Raw genomic sequence first — 17,746 nt, forward strand, 5'->3', positions numbered from 1 at the left:
CCAGCTCTGTATGGGTTGTCAAAAGTAACTGATTTGAACCCAAACTAAGGATTATGGCTCCCTTTTCATACAAAGAAAGGGAAAGAATTTGGGGAGAGAAACACAGGACTGGGAAGCCACTTGCAATGTTTCTTTGAAATGGGGTAGTTTGCCCAGGTATTTGTTTCTTACACTCTGTATCTTTAGTACAAATAAGACATTTCATTTTCTAAAATGACTTTTTAAAATTCTTTTTATTTATAATGTGCTCATGTATGTTCAGTCATCTTAGAACATAAACTCCTAATGGAGACAGTAGGACTCTTGGTACATTGGGATTACCCAATATACAGAAATAGAGTTTTATGCTAAAATTATTGACAAAATACAGGGTGCCTGGGTGACTCAATTGGTTAAGCACCTGCCTTCGGCTCAGGTCATAATCCCAGGGTCCTGGGATCGAGTCCTGCATTGGGCTCCCTGCTCAGCGGGGAGCCTGCTTCTCCCTCTCCCTCCGCTACTACTCCTGCTCGTGCTCCCTCACTCTCTTTAAAGATTTAAATCTTTAAAAATAAAAGTGAAAAAAATAAAAATTATTGACAAATTTAATAGCAATAATAGGTGCAAATTTTCTAAAATTGCATGTTCAGATCAACTTTCGGACAAGGGTGCATGAGCTTACTTTGGAGGTGTTACTATTGTCTCTTACCCGCATGTTGTGACCCGTGAAAAATGCTGTGGATCAAAACCAGAATCTCCAGCCTCATAGTTTCATACTCTCCCTGCACTCATGAGATAGGAATATTCACTAGCTAGAGTTTGTTCCTTCAAGGATAGCATATTACACATAATAAAATTTAAAAAAAAAAGAACATAAAAAAAATCAATTCACGTGAGTTCTGAAAACAAAACAAAACAAAACAAAAAAAGGATAGCATATTACTAGTTCTATATTAAGTCATGTTTCCAATTCTGGAACGTGTAGAGAAACAAAAGGACAGAAACATGAACAAAAAACACAAAGTGAAAAAGCATAAATATCTGACGTACCATAAAGCTTTTAATGCTAGGGATAAATGGAGATCGTCAGTGATCTGATGTCAACATTGACCCTCCTTGACCTTTGAGCAATGTACCCTCCTCTACGTAAGAGGGGGCACAACACACAGGTTAAGAGCCTGGCTCTGGAGACAGTCTGTTGGGGCTCTTCTCTAGTCCTCATTGGCTGTGTGACTCTGGGCAAGTGACATAACCTCTCTTGTGTTTCACGTTCTTCATCTGTAAAATGGGGCTAACCACCAACCTCTCATGGGATTGCTATGACAAGGAAATGAGTGGTTGGTACACGGGAATGGTACTGTGAAGCGATCCACTAAAATAAATATCCTACATTGTAACCCTTTTCTACTTTTCCATTTCCAGGGCATAGATGTTAATACAAAACAAAAGTGTCAGGTGACACATCATGCCTGGCAGAGCTGCCACTCGTCTGGTGACTCCCATCTAAACATATCCCCATGCCATGAGGAATGAGGTCATTTGTATTTTTCTTACCGCTTCAGCCAAGTAGCTGTCTGAATATTCCAGTTTTCTAAGTACATTTTGAAACTTGTGGCAGTCTAGAAAGAAGAAAATAACACCTATCATTAGCTTTAAAAATACCCCAAGTAATGGAAAGTCGTCCCCAGAATTTCCCTGGTGGCAGATGAGATGTGTAATTTCAACAGAGACTCCTCCATCAAGAGTAGATCAGCTATTCTATCCCACGCAGTAAAATTTTCTGGTATTTATAAGATTTACTTTGTTTACAAAACAAAACAAAAAAAGGATAGCATATTACAAAACTTGGCTTGCAAAGTCTTAATTTCCCTCAAAATATATTTTCAAATTAGAGGAAAATTGAAGGAATGTCTTGTAGGTTTTTCTTCCACTCTGGTTAAAAAAAAATTTTTTTTTTTTTTAAGTCATCTGAGTTTTAAAACTAAACATTCTCTCAAAGGGGCTTTGCCACCGGAAAGGTTTAATCATGTCAATTTAGGGCCTTTCTGGAGACAGCCTACATTTGTCATCATTCACTACGTGGCCATCTATAAACTAGGTCAGTCTTGTGAAGGTATTCTACAAATAGCTGCCCAGATTCAAATCCTTCCAGTTGTATTTAGAATAGTGAGAGATTTCATGCATGAAGGGGTCTCAATACGAAAAAGAAAACAAACATCACCCAACTGGCAATGATATGGGTACCAAAGAAGAGAGATTCTAAAGTAAGCCATCAATTGGGTTTTCTCATTAAATTAAAAAAAATAAAACATTTTTTAGAAAAAGGTCTTATCAAAGGCTGGTAGTAGAAAGCATAAAGCAAACATTCAAGAACCAGGATTCCTAATAAAGGTGGAAGTGCCCCCATTTTTCTCTTTCAACCATAAGAAAATCTTAGACCACATACTGGCTCAACATAGTATGCTTGGAAAGGAGAGAGATGAGAGAGATGGATGGATGGATGGATGGATGGATGGATGGATGGATGGATGGATGGATGGAGTGAGCTATAAATAGATAGAGGATAGATATTGCATAATAACTTTTTATTTCAAAACCCTGAGGGGTGTTATTTATGTCTTCGCTGGCTAATAAAATGTTATATGCACAGCTTCAATGTACCTTACCTAAATCAGACTTCCTTGGTTTTCTTTTAGCTCTTTGCTCTCTATCAATGCTACTGAATATGCAAACTCCCTCCTTCTGGTTTTCTTTAATAATAAAGATAGAACCTAATAACTTAGCCCCTTACTCTGACCACACACCCACAGTGAAAGGACTGTGTCTTGGTGTACTGGTGGGCAGCCAAAGGCAAAGGGGAACCACTGTAAAGGACATGTATCCACAGCGCTCTGAGGCAGCCAGCAGTGATCCAAGACTTTTGAGGAAGAGAAGAATTTTAGTGGGAAAAGGGAACAAAATCATAACACATTTGGACTCTCTTGGATCATCATCTGTATAGAAATGAGAACACTGGGACGCCTGGGTGGCTCAGTCGTTAAGCGTCTGCCTTTGGCTCAGGTCATGATCTCAGGGTCCTGGGATCGAGCCCCGCATCAGGCTCCCTGCTCCATGGGAAGCCTGCTTCTCCCTCTCCCACTCCCCCTGCTTGTGTTCCCTCTCTTGCTGTGTCTCTCTCTGTCAAATAAATAAATAAAATCTTAAAAAAAAAAAAAAGAAAGAAAGAAAGAAATGAGAACCTTGAAGATTATCTACACTGCTTTCCCAAAAATGAGAAAGGTTGTTCTGGAGGCTGCAACTTGGTTTAAGCCATTTAAGATGAAGAGAAGCCTCAGGCATTAAGAAGGTGGAGAACATCCACCAAGTCTCCTTCTGGCCGAGTGTCCACCTAACGGTAAGCAGGTAGTCAGTCTCCACATCCCTGGTTTCTTGCTCTAGATGCATATCCCCTTCTGCTCAGATTCTCCAGTGGCACCTGCCTGCTCTCTGGTGGGTGGAAAACCATGACCAACAGCACATCTGAGTCACCTGGCTAGAGAAGCAGCCCTTCTGTAAGTTGAGAACATTGTCCTTACTCCCACCTAGCAGAAAGGAGGAAAGGGTCAAAGCCTGGGCCTTCCTCTCTGCTCTGAGGGCTCACAATGCCAGGAAAACCAAGAATGATGTGACCCCAAAGAGCCCACCTCTGAAGATGAGAACATCTTCAGTGCTGTGGTCCATGAACAAAGCCAGAGAAAGACAAAATCCACAGAGAGTCTAGTGGCCTAAAAGCTATGTGCCATGACCATTCTTAGTAAATGGATTAGAAGTGATTCAAAAGGAACCACAGTGAATGCTTGCAATATTAAAAATCTAAATACAGGAGCTTCCTGTCTGTATTGACTGAAGAAAGTAGAAGGTGAAACAAGAGAAAATGACATTTGTACTTTCTAGTTGAGAGAACAGGAATGTAAGCCACAGAAAGATTTTCCTGGCTCTTTTTCAGATTTCTGCATGTCATTCCTTGAACCATTACAACTGTCAAGAAAGTAGGTATCTTTAAAAAACAGGAAAAATTCTAAGACACAGAATGTCCAGGAGGCTGCTGGACCGGGCATGCCCTGATCGCTTTCCCTTGGACGCTCTGAGGAAGAGCTTCCAGGGATAACGCAGAGCAAACTATTTGCTTTATTCACCATGGAAGCTTGATTCAAAAGCACAATGAACTCACCTCAATTTTCCAGATGTTTAAGTTAGAAAGCAGATCCCAACAGAAATTTCCATTCTTATCCACTCCGCTGAACCCAAAGCCAGCTGCATTATTCACGGCGTCAGCTATGGTTTTTAAAACAACACATTAGGATATGGAACAAAAGTCACATTGCTGCTTTAAAAGATATTAAATGTCTGTCTAGCTTTAAGACTGAGAGATGGGCAGTAGTTTCTCCTTGGAAAAGAAACCAAAACAATTGAAAGGATCTGGTACCATTAGAAATCACAGAAACCTTTCGGGCTCTTTGGTGGGCTTAATTTTTATTCATTCATTTTTATTCATTCACCAGCACTTAGTGAGCACCTGCTAAGTCAGAAGGCACGAGATGCTCCTAAAAACGCAAAATGAGATATAGTAAAAGAAAAATGAACCGGAACAAAGCAACAGGATTTAGTGACCCACTTGATGGAAGGGGAGAAAGGGAAGAAGGTAAACATACATCTAAGCTCAGAAGCAGAGGCCAGAAGAAAGAGGGGACCCAGAAGACTTGGACAGGTCCAAGAGCTGTCATTAAAGCTCTCACGACAAGAACGGATTGCATTAAAAGTCAGGAGGAGAACCAGTTCTGAAAGAGAAATTGGAGCTCATTCTGGACATAGTAAGCATGACATGCCAGTAGGTATCAGCCAGGGCTGCCAAGATACAGTTAGAAAAGTTTAGAGCACAAGACAAAGAGCAGAGCTAGAGATGTGAATTTGGGGCCAGCCACCACGGAGACCACACGTGGACCCAATTACCAAAGCATCCTACCCATAGTCAGTTTGAGAAAGCTCCCATTTCCATCTTTATTCCACTTCACGGAACTATAAGAAAATGTCCTCCTGCAGTGAGTATAACATTTCTAATTTCTTAACTATGCGATGTTGTAATCAAATAGAGACCTGATGAAATCAACATACTTTTATTATGATGACCAAAAAGGCTAATTGTCTCTTTTCACTTAGTTCAAGTTAATTCTGTTAGAATATTTTCTTTAAAAAAGAAACTTCACCCAAAAAAACAAATAATCCAATTAAAAAATGGGCAGAAGACATGAACAGACATTTCTCCAAAGGAGACATCCAGATGGCCAATAGCCACATGAAAAGATGTTCAACATCACTCATCATCAGGAAAATGCAAATCAAAACTACAATGAAATATCACCTCACACCTGTCAGAATGGCTAAAAAACACAAGAAACAACAAGTGTTGGTGAGAATGTGGAGAAAAAGGAAGCCTCCTAACAACCCTATGCTAACTATACTGGAATTAAAATAAAAAATAAACTAAATCACAGCACTGTAAGCCCTTAGATCTGGGAAGATCTTAGAGAACTCTTTCTTGAGGCACTATTCATTCTTTCCCATAGAAGTTCAGGTCCAGCTCCAGAGCAACTTCTGAAGGGTTACTCTAAAGAAAAACAACCTGTTCTAGGTTTGTCTCCTTTCCTTTTGGCATAGTTGGTGAATTAACACTGTTTATCTTATGCTTGGCTTCACTGGGAAATGATCTAGTTTCTTTTAGAAGGAAGGATGAGAATTACTGAGAACTGCTAGGTCATTCTCCCAAGCCAACAGGATGGAAACTCAGTGGAAAAGGAAAAGAACAATGAAGCAGGGGGTGAGCCCGTTAAGAAACGAAGTTTTAAATGTGTGGGAAGAAACTGTCAATGACAAGATAAGCTGAACCGGGAGAAGAGGAACCCTTTGGGGTCTGTTTTGGACGCAAAAACCAAGGGCTGGCTGGACAGTATGGGACCAGCAGCCCTTCAATTCCCCCTCCCACCTCCAGGCTCGCCTAAAACCCAGAACAACAACTTCTTTTTCGGGTGCCCACAATCTTCTCAGGACTTTATAAAGCACTCTCCAAGCATTCTCGTTCAGCACTCCCAGCGGGGTGTGAAGATGCCGGGGGAGGGCGAGCTCTAGAGGCAGAGCCCCTGGCTTCTGGGTCTCCGCTGAGCAACATACTGAACGTATGGCCTCGAGAGAGTTGTCTATCATCTAGAAACCCATTCCCTTGATAAGAAAATGGGTATGAGCATGGTACCTATCTCAAAGCCACGTTGGAAGAATTAAATGAGGCACGTATGGTGCTCCTGGCGAAGTGCCTAGCCCAAGTCAGCCCTCGAGAAATGTCAGCTGTTCTCCCAGACCCATCTTGCCAAGGCTTAGTGATGCTAACATTCGGCTCACTCAGGTGGTCAACAGCGCCAGGCTCTGAATGCTAGAAAGGATTCTGATCCCACCACCTGAGTGACTAGGAGTCACTCCGAAAGACAAAGGAAGGACCAGAAGGGTGGCTCTCAGAGGCTGCGTCGAGAGGCTGGGGACGTGCTTGCTCCCCCGGCCTTCATTTCACCACCGTTTATCCAAGATGTGGTTTTGTGTCTGAGCAGTTAGAGGTTCTAAGTTCACCAGCCCCAAACTGCCTTTACTTGTATTGTCTATTGTATTATTACAGATAAATTAACTTGGACACCCATATTTTGGAGGTTGTGATCCTTGGAACACAGCCCAGGCTGAAGTTGAGTCTCACTAATCAGTACTAATTAGGGGAAAACAACCAGAATTTTACAATAACTCCAAAGAAAATTGCCTTAATTATTTCAATATAAACTGTAACGAGAGCGGGGCTAACACGGTGGAGCTCAGCTGAGATTCATGAAGAGACTAGCTTTAAGGATTAAATTCATAATCACGTAGAATTAGTGCATCAATTATATGTAAATGATGTTTTAAGGAACTGGATAAAACAATTATTCGGTTAAGCAGTTTAAATAATCCCGGTTAGACTATTCATTGCTTCTTTATTCATAAATGATACAAAGGTTAATTTCAGACCAGCCCGTGCAATCTAAACTGTGACAAAGTTCGAACTAAGGCCGTACAAATTAATGAAGTATTTCTTCTGAAGCTACCTCCCCAACCCCCGCAAAAGAAAAGATAAATGGAAAGGGGTATAGAAAAGAGCCAAGCCCACGGAGAAAGCTACCCACAGAAAAGGATGCTCCCAGTATCCAGGGCACTCCCCAAATGGCAGAACGATGCCAGACGCCCCCCGTTGCCTAGAACCCCCTCCCCACCCACGCCCCCACCAGCACAACCCACCTCGAGTTAGACTTTCCCTAGGAGGCCATGCAGGGCCTTGCTTTCCTCCTAAAGCGGGAGCTGATTTAGTCCAGAAGCCAGCCCTTAAGCCCTAGGATACGGAATATGGGAAATATGGGAGCGGGAGAGGTAGGGAGAGGAGAGAGAAAAGGAAGGGTAAGTGAAGACGTAGAAGGCAGCCAAGGGGAGTGAGCTGTTATCTCTTCCTCTCTCTCTCTCTCTCTCTCTCATTCTCTCATTTGCAAACACACACACTCAGGTTAGAGCAAAGTGAAAATATTAAGTATTTCACGTAGGAAAATAAGCCTGGTCCTCCAAGCTGGGTTCCAACTATAGTATGTATCATGCCTACCTACTGAAGAAATTATCATTCTTAAGTCATAAAGCAAGTGCAGAAAGAGGAATAGGCTTCTGAAGCCTTCCAAAACAACCGGGCTCTATTCATCATCCCCTCTGGATTGTTGGCGTTGGGACAGCTCGCCACATTCCTGCCTGGTCGGTATGCCTGTCCCTGTGCCCACGGACTGTTAACAATTCTGATGGCAGAGAAGAGGGCTTACTCACCTTTGCATTCCTCCTGGCACAGAACCTGGTGCGTGACAAAAACTCCCTGAATTGAACCAAAGGTGACAGACAAAACTTCCCACGCTGCAAATGTTTTAAAAGCCCTCAGTTCGATCTTTCTGGCCAAGTGTCACATAAATACCACACTGGACTGAACTTCTCCCTGAACATTTCGACCTTTAAAAATAATTTAGACCAGGACTTGGGGAATGAAGAGTTATTTTTTTTTAATGGGTACAGCGTTCCTGTTTGGGGTGATGGAAAATTCCGTTCTGAAGATGGAATAGCGGCGACGGTTGCACAACACTGTGAATGACCTTCATGCCACTAAGTTGTACACTAGAGATGGTTAAAATAATAAACTCTGGGCGCCTGGGTGGCTCAGTCGGTTAAGCGACTGCCTTCGGCTCAGGTCATGATCCCAGGGTCCTGGGATCGAGCCCCGCATCGGGCTCCCTGCTCCTTGGGAGCCTGCTTCTCCCTCTGCCCCTCTCTCACTCTCTGTCTCTCATGAATAAATAAATAAAATCTTAAATAATAATAATAATAATAAACTCTGTGTTCTATCTTACCATAATAAAAAGTAAAAAAGTAATTTAGTAGCTACCAGCTTTAATTCGGGGATAAAAACTTGGAGCATGAAATGAGAGAAAAGGAACTCAATTAAGTGCTATGCCTTCACTCATGGAACACAGGCTAAGCACTAGGCGCTGAGTTTAATCATCTGTTTGACTTAATAAACCAAATCAGGGCTCTCTGACATTAAGCCCCAGGTCACCGTCAGCTAAGAACTTAACTTTCCATTCCTGAGCTGCCGTGCCTCATCAAAAATGCCTTACCGCTCCTGGTAAGTAAATAGGAGGACTTAGTGCTCACTCCAGCAAAGCTTTAAACTTTTCCAGTCTAAAACCGTTTGAAAGGAAAGAGCAAAACAAATCAAGTTGAACTTTCCACCTTAAAAAAAAAAAAAAGTCACCTGAAGTCAGTTTCTAAGGCATAAATCTTAACCAACAATTTTTTTTTTTAACCAACAAGTTCTTAAAGAAAAAGTGTGACCCTAAACCAGCACACGTTTTGGTACATTTTTTTAAGCATGTCCCCTCTGTTATTCACGACCCAGAAAAATGACAAACAGATCATTCTGGAATTTTCCCCTAACTTTCCACTGTACTAATGGGCAGCTTTGATTGGTGGAGGAAGCTTCCGAGTTTGCACATCTGTTAATAACATTGAGTTGAAACAACAGCTAGGACTGCTTTTCTCTTATCAGGGATAATTGAGCTTATGGATGGCGGGACACAGGGGTGCTTTGCTGGAAAGTACAAAATGATATTGGCTCAGCTACCTGCATCATGCACTGAACTTTTTTTTGGTTAGGGGATCCACAATGCTGTTCTGGGTAGGCCATCCAAGGAGCCTCCCTCTTCCCTCATTCACTCAGGGCCATTCCATCAAACGTACCTAATGTCCAGGCAAAGTAATACTTGGGCTTTGAGGCTTGCATGACAATATATAAGTAGCAGAGTCGAGTCAGAAAGTTTGCTTTATGAACAAACCAGTCATCGACCAGGCAGGTGACAGGGAAGGACTTCGTGAGCGTCAAAAACAGGAGGAGAGACACCAAGGTCATGCACAGCTTGTGTTTCACAGCTCTCTGAAAATGTGGAAAAAATCAGGGTAACCATGCAAGACTCCCGTATGAGGAAAACAATTTCAGCAAGGGTACCTTAGGGACAAAGCGGTTCCAATAGCTGCTTTGGTAATACTCCTTACAAGGAGTGGCAACAGGCATTCCTAGGACACAAACTGGATGCTGGGCTTAGGGGCTAAATGCAAGAAAACTATTACCAGCACATTCTACTGACAAAAGGAAGGTAGTTTGTTTTTTTTTTGTTTTTTTTTAAGATTTTATTTATTTCTTTGAGAGAGAGAGAGAGAGAGAGAGCACGAGCAGGAGGAGGGTCAGAGGGAGAAGCAGGCTCCCGCTAAGCAAGGAGGCAGGACTCGATCCCAGGACCCCAGGACCATGACCTGAGCTGAAGGCAGCTGCTTAACTGACCGAACCACCCAGGTGCCCCCAAAAGGAAGGTGGTTTTATTACCCAAAACATCAGAGAAAGAGCATTACTGGAGCACCTGGGTGGCTCAGTCGTTAGGGAGCCTGCTTCTCCCTCTCCCACTCCCCCTGCTTGTGTTCCTGCTCACTGTCTCTGTCAAATAAATAAATAAAACCTTAAAAAAAAGAGAGGGAGCATTATAGAGTGCAATCTTCCATCAGAAAGGAATAACAATTTGCCTTCTACTTCTGTTGCCAGCAGAGTTAAGGAAATAGGTCTGAATCACCACAAGGAGGACAGAGGCTTAAGCTAGTAAGGATTCTGTGCAAGTTTTGAAATGCCTGAGCCGGAACATGAGCAGGTAATGGAGAGTTTTAGAAAGCCTTCCAGGATGGTTTACATGGTAGTCTGCTCTAACATTAAGATGCACTGACATTTTAAATGCCTCTGGACCGAGTGATTTTGCCCAGTTCTCCTGACATTCCAGGGAATGTCTTTTAACATCAATAGAACTATAGTTCCCAGTTTTATAAAAACAGGCCACTTTCTGGGTGGGGCACCTGGGTGGCTCAGTCCGTTAAGCATCCAACTCTTTTTTTTTTTTTTTTTAAGATTTTTTTTTTTTTTAAGATTTTATTTATTTGCGAGAGAGACAATGAGAGACAGAGAGCATGAGAGGGAGGAGGGTCAGAGGGAGAAGCAGACTCCCTGCTGAGCAGGGAGCCTGATGTGGGACTCAATCCCGGGACTCCAGGATCATGACCTGAGCCGAAGGCAGTCGCTTAACCAACTGAGCCACCCAGGCGCCCAAGCATCCAACTCTTGATGCTGGCTCAGGTCGTGGGTCGGGAGATCGAGCCCAGTGTCAGGCTCCGCACTCAGTGCCAAGCCGGCTTAAGAGTCTCTCCCTCCCCCTCTGCCCCTCCCCCGACTCAGGCTTGCACTCTTGTGCACTCTCTCCATCAGATAAATAAGTCTTAAAAAAAATAAAAATAAAAACAGGCCACATATTTTGTAATATGGGGATAGTAACAGCACCTCTCAGAGCGGCTTGAGGTTCAGGTGACTGAATATTTGCCAGGTACCCAGCTTCGGGCTCCCAGTCAAGTGCTCACCATGCGTGGCTGCGATTATCAACAACACACGGGGAGGCACCAGCCTGGGAGTGCCAGCCGCCTCCCCCCCGATGTGCCTTTAGCCAAAATATCACCTGACCGCTTCACTTTCTCTGTGCACAAAAATGCAAGAGTCTCCCCGGGGAGTGATATTAAGACTCTGTGATCATATTCTCTAAATAAGAGCATGTGAAACACCAGAGCACTACCGTGGCGGATTCTGCCAATAAACTCCTGTGAGTACTTCGATGTCTCATGGCCATGGTGACCTCACTCCCACATTGTTTCAATGACGCAGGAAGAGCTGACAGTTGACAAACCATACACTGCTGGACACCTGTGTTCAGACAGTCAAAAACTATCTGAAAATTCACGCTTAGTAAGTCACTTAAATTTTCAAATAATTTTGCCTAGATTTTAGCATTTACAAAGTATTTAACTCAGTCATCCTGATTTTCTCCTTTTTCCAATTTTCCCTCTTCCTTCAACTAATTACAAACGTCCCTTAAATATAGGATATTGGACCTGAATAAATTCAGCATATTTGTCAAGTTCGACATGTTATCCTAATGCCGACGAATCTGAAATTAATAAAATCCAAGTTAAGATTAAAATAGGATTTCCAAAAAACCATCTTAAACTCTCCAAATCAGTAAAACTAATGCCAACATAAAACTGGTTTCCCACACAAGCAGCAGGCTCTGCAATAAAAAAAAAAAAAATCACATTTTTTCTGGTTCCAACTCCCTCCCCATCCCCCTTTCATGACATTATCCTTTGGCTGGATATGAATTTCTATTCATAAAGACAAAAAAGCACTCATAAATCCGAATGTGTTAACCAACACAGTGCTGAGCACACTGTAAGCATTAAATATTGGCAGGTTGACCTAGTGGATCGATTCTTTAATATTTCCAGCCCATGAGCTCCGCTGTGAGGGAAACGGGGGTGGGGGGAGTTACTGGCCAAGCTTTCTGGTAAACTGTTTGGCTTTTTAATTAGAACAATTACCAGTGAGAGTCAGCCCTGGCAACGGAGCTCTATTTTTCTGGAGCTCTGGGTAAATACTTGGCACTAAATACTTACAGTGGGAGAAGGCTCTGGTAGGCTGTGGAAACCTCTCTGCTTCCAGTTCACTTCCAGCAACTTCGTGTGTATGTGTCTCCCCTCAATAAAGGCTATATAATCCTTGAAATTGTTGCAAGGGCCAGCTATGACACTCATGAAGTTGAGAAGGTAGCTTAAGTATTCCAAAAAAGAGGGTTTTACTCTGTGAAAATAAAGTGAAAAAAAATTGAAAAGCCTTCAGTCTTGGATTTTTCTCTGAGACCCACAGGTCATCCAATCCTAAACACAGGCGTTGTCTTTGTAGATGATAACACATGACGTGGTCTTTCTTTGTGCCGGTTCTCTCAAAATCCACCTAAGCTAGAAACCTTGTGGAAAGGACAAGTTAATAGAGGTGGGTGGCTCTGAGAAGGTGCGGTGCTCCGTGGCGCCCTCTGCTGGCCGACGGCGGCTACAGACACGGAGGGCGAGGTCCAGGGTAATTCTGAGGCTGGGACGCGCTCTTTCTCAGCAACCTTAGCTGTCTGCAAGAGAGAATGAAGGTAATAAACACCAGGCAGGGGTGGGAACCCGACCTAATGTGAGCTGAGCGAGATGCTGTGAAATGGGAAAACTCCCTCCCAACTGCCAAAATAAACACAAAACAAATGATGGGTGGAACCAGTTTCCACTTGAAGAGGACACACAAAACCCACCACTGTAGCAGTCTCCTGTCTGCTTTGGCATCCGGGCACGAGGTCCCCAACCACAGACAAAAGTAGTGGCGGGGAAAAATTCTATAGAGACCAGTTCTAGGTAGTGGTGTTTTAATGGCATTTAAAGGGGCAGGATAGTATTGTGGGGAAAGGCTCCCTAAAATACCATTGCTAACCAGTCACTGGAATTACGCCCTACAGCATTTACATCCCCACAATACTGAGCAAAGAATCTGATTCATTAGTCTCCTGCAGTGGGTCTCCATTGCTTCGAGTCCCAATCCCTTAATGTGAAAACGAGGCACTTAATCTCCGTACCACTCAGGACCCTCTCTTCCTTACCCCTGACTACCTCCTGAAAGTCTCCTATAGGAACCCTCCACCGTGGCTGCCCATCCTTCCCCGATGCGCTACCCCACAGCCATTTCCATTCCCTATCAATGTTGTTCTCCTCCCTTACAGCCTCCCTTTCTCCAACACCCACACCAGCCACAGTCTGCCTTCAGCCTGCTTCCTGCTTCCTCCTGCCTTGTCTCCTACTCCCAAGCTCACAGTCCTCTCTCCAGCCCTGCTTCCCATCCGTCTTCATAGCCGCATTTAATCATACTGATGTGCACTGATAATTTATTGGGCAGACACATACCCAATAAAAATAACTCTGTAAGAGACCTAATAATGGCAGTGAAGGAGAATCTTGCAAAACTAACAGAATTACAGACCCATGTATTCTCTCGCTCAGCAACCCTGCTTCTGGGACTCTATCCCACCGCTATACCCAAACCCCTTTAAAATGACCTAGGAACAGGGTTTGTAAAAGCCAAAGATTGGCAGACAACCCAAGTATCCATCAATAGATTCATTAATAAACATTAATATGACCATATAGTGGAGTTAATCTGCATTGAAAAATGAGGAGGATTTCCAGACGCTGATGTACAAAGGGCTCGAGAATATATTGTTAAACTTACTTCACAGCAAGTCGATGTTGCTCAGCAGAGAGGTCTTCAGCTCTTCGACCTAATCCTATAAAAAAGAAAAAAATGTAGAAATAAGATGTTTGAAGTAGAAAATTCTAAAAGAGGCTAATAAAAGTCATTTGAAAAAAAAGTGATTTATTTCACATTTCATTTATTTCATAAATCATAAAATCATTTTTTTAAATGCTCTGGATTCAAGAGCTACCTGCAAGTGCACGTGTGAGGGAGAAAGTCTCCGCAGGTTCTCGTGAAGAGGGGAGAAAGCAGGGGTTACTCCTATTTAAACTGCATGGTATGACATGGGTCCCAGAGAACTCCCGACATCTCCTCCACTTCTTACCAAAGTACGTATGTTTTCACTGCTACGAGAGAGAGAAGCCTGCCTTTGCAGCCTGCACCAGCTCAAAGACCTCTCTGATTAGGCTGGCTGCAGACACCCGCTTAGCAACTGAGAGCACGGGTGTGGAATGGGGAAAGGAACAGGGGATTTTCCTCTTCCAAAAACACAGGAAATGTAATCCTGAATGCAGGGAAAACATAAAAGATGTATCAGGTGATTCTTCTTCTTTTAAAATTCATCCATGCCAGAAAAAAACAAAAACAAAATCACCTTTGTGCTTCTCATAAAATTTATGTTAGCTTATAGTTGCAGAAACTGAAGTGTCATCTAATAAGCTATAGACATTGGACTACAAAGCTGTATATCCAGCTAAGACTGATGATGGTCACCAATCATAAAGGCAATTCAGAAAAATGCATAAAGGAGACAGTGTTTGCTGTTCCCACTACACACAAGAAAAAAAGAAATGACAAATAAACATCTTGCTGCACATAAGGGTTGTTCCAGAAAATCAGGTAAACTAAGAATGCTTTAAAAAGTAATTTAGGCAAAAAGCCTATTTAAAAAAAAAAGACAGTGTTTTTCTTTTAAAAAAAAAATCACACTTTTTTCTAAGATGTCAACAATACATTTCTGGCAATCCTAGAAATTAAACTGATTTTAGCTATCGGTTTATGTGCTAATATTAGTCTATCACCACTACCAACTAGACTTTTAGGTACAAAAACATTTATCAACTCACCCCGATTTGCCCTGGACTTTTCCAATTTGGGCCCTAAAAGTCTCATGTCCTGGGAAACTGCTCAGTTCTGGACAAACCAGGACAGTTGGTCACCCTAGAAAGACCCCATCCTTGGTATAAAATTACCCAGTTCTCTACAGAATGACTAAATCACCAAGTATGAACTAGGAATACCCAGGGTCAAAATGAAATCAGTTCCCAAGCTTTAAAGAAAAATAAGACTAGCTAACAGAGATTATAAATCTTCTCAACCTGTTTGCACATAAAGAAGCTTCAACAGTCCGAAAGCATTTGCCAGAATAGTACAAATCTGCAGAGTATACTTTTACTAACTGCACCTGACACCTCTTACACCCATATTGAAATCTTCCACCCGGCTGAAAGTGCCGTCCTCCCTCCCTGGAACCAGGTTTTAAATCATGTAAATCACATTCTCGTCATTTTCAGGAAGGGCATGAGCAAAGAAAATGTTCAGTTTTATGCAAACAGAAGCTTCTTCCTTCTTCCAAGGAGAAGGGTCAGGCTAATCTCATTAGATAATTTTCCAAGCCAAACAACCAAAACAAAAACACTAAACAAAACAAAACTAGCACTAAAAAAAAAAAATGGCTAACCAGCCAATACTATTTTTTATTACCTTGTGAGCTTCTCAGAGTAAACCACAGAAAAAGGATGGCATTTCTTCTCAAGAGATTTGGAAATGAAGGGCAGAGAGCGCCATAAGTATAAAACATTATAAATGTAAACAGAAAACCAACTGTTCTCAGTGTAAATACTTCAGCAAATTTAGATTACAGAAATAATAGCTGTGAAAGTAAAGAGCTTTGATTAAAGAAGCTTGTAAATTTTTGACAAGTTATAGAAGATTTGCCAGCACTTGGCTAAACTCTGGACTATGGGTATAGTCTAAACAAAGAGCTCACTCTCAGAACCGAAAGGAGAGTTGTTTTTCTCACCATCATGAACTTGGAATGCCAAGGTCGTGATCTTCTGTGTGACAATCATCAGAGGCCTAAAAGGAAGACAGAAGAGAATCGATTGGCAGAAGGACCACTAGAAGAAACATTTATTCTATTTCCCTGCATGGTGGTTGTTCATCTTGAAGGCTATTCAATAAAATGAAAAAAAAAAAAGATGGAATTCAAAAATTCCCTTCCAGATCACTTTAAATAAGTAGATATAACAGCACTGAATGAGAGGACACCAGAAAGCCCCTCTTGCACTGTTCCTCCAAGTGCAACTTCCAGGACCAGCACCATCAGCATCCTCAGGGGTTTGTTAAAAATGCAGACTCTCGCACACTCCATTCCAGAACGAGAAAATGAGGACCTGCATTTTAATAAGACCTCTAGGGAGACTCAGATGCACATTAAAGTATGAGCAGCCCCAGTTTGGGGGATACCTAATTCAGTGCCCCGGTTCCACCTGGATGAGACATATATTCTGGCTTCTTTATCCTAATTGTTCTAACACATGTTCTATTAAAGGTAATTCTTCTTTTTTTTTTTTTTAAAGATTTTATTTATTTATTTGACAGAGAAAGACACAGCGAGAGAGGGAACACAAACGGGGAGTGGGAGAGGGAGAAGCAGACTCCCTGCCGAGCAGGGAGCCCGATGTGGGACTCGATTCAGGGACTCCGGGATCATGACCTGAGCCGAAGGCAGTCGCTTAACCAACTGAGCCACCCAGGCGCCCTAAAGGTAATTCTTCTATGCACACATAGTAAGAGATACTTTTGTAAAATGCAGCCACCTGTCAATAAACCTATAAAGAACTCTTACAATAAGAATAAGACAATAACCCAATTTAAAAATGGCCAAAGGATCTGAATGGACATTTCTCCGAAAAAGATACACAAATGGTAAATAAGCAGATGAAAAGATGCTCAACGATAATCAGCCATCAGAGAAATGCAAACCACTTCACAAGCACAAGGATGACGAGCACCAAAAAGGTAACAAGTGTCGGTCAGAAGGTGGAGAACTGGAACCCTCATTCGTTCCTGGTGGGAACATTAAAAGGTCCAGCCACTTCAGAAGATCTGGCAGTTTCTTAAAAGGTTAAACACAGAGTGACTATATAACCAAGCAATTTCACTCCTAGGTATATACCCATGAGAAATAAAAATATATCTACACAAAAACCTGTTTAGAGCAACATTATTCATAATAGCCCAAAAGAAAATAACCTAAATGCCCACCAATTGATGAATGAATGAATGAAATGTGGTATGTCTATAAATTAGAATAATATTCAGCAATAAATACAGTGAAGTACTGACCCGTGGTATAATATGAATGGACCTTGAAAACATTATGCTAAGTGAAAGAAGCCAGACACAAAAGTCCTATATTGTATGATTCCATTTATATGAAATAGCAGAATAGGCACATCCACAGAAAAATCACTGGCTGCCTAAGGCTGGAGGAATTGGGAAGAAATGAGGACTTATGGCTAATGTATACAGGTTTCTCTGGGGGGTGATGAAAATGTAGAATTAATTATGCTAATGGTTGCACCTGTAAATCCACTCTGTGAATATGCTCAAAACCACTGCCTTGTGGGGTGCCTGGGTGGCTCAGTCATTAAGCATCTGCCTTCAGCTCAGTTCATGATCCCAGGGTCCTGGGATCAAGCCCCGCATCGGGCTCCCTGCTCCGCAGGAAGTCTGCTTCTTCCTCTCCCACTCCCCCTGCTTGTGTTCCCTCTCTTGCTGTGTCTCTCTCTGACAAATAAATAAAATCTTTAAAAAAAAAAAAAAACTGCATTGTATTCTCTAAATAGGTGAATTGAAGGATATGTGAATTCTATCTCAACAAAACTGCAATTTTTATAAATGGCACCTGTTTTTCCAATCGTCCAC

General features: G+C 42.2%; 1 protein-coding gene across 6 annotated transcripts in view; it reads right to left on the bottom strand.

Annotated features, from left to right (window-relative positions):
• MBOAT1 (membrane bound O-acyltransferase domain containing 1) overlaps positions 1-17,746 on the bottom strand; it is a 110,004-nt gene that overhangs the window by 12,075 nt on the left and 80,183 nt on the right. For all 6 annotated transcript variants that reach the window (XM_034985755.1, XM_034985756.1, XM_034985758.1 and 3 more), the window contains 6 exons: positions 15,837-15,892; positions 13,790-13,844; positions 12,145-12,328; positions 9,349-9,541; positions 4,190-4,293; positions 1,534-1,598 (listed from right to left, as the gene is read on the bottom strand). In XM_034985755.1, coding sequence (XP_034841646.1) covers positions 1,534-1,598; positions 4,190-4,293; positions 9,349-9,541; positions 12,145-12,328; positions 13,790-13,844; positions 15,837-15,892 — 657 coding nt within the window. The remainder of the gene's footprint in view (positions 1-1,533; positions 1,599-4,189; positions 4,294-9,348; positions 9,542-12,144; positions 12,329-13,789; positions 13,845-15,836; positions 15,893-17,746) is intronic.

Source organism: Mirounga leonina, unplaced genomic scaffold, assembly GCF_011800145.1.
Source record: "Mirounga leonina isolate KUSES-001 unplaced genomic scaffold, KU_Mleo_1.0 Mir_366, whole genome shotgun sequence".
NCBI lineage: Eukaryota > Metazoa > Chordata > Mammalia > Carnivora > Phocidae > Mirounga > Mirounga leonina.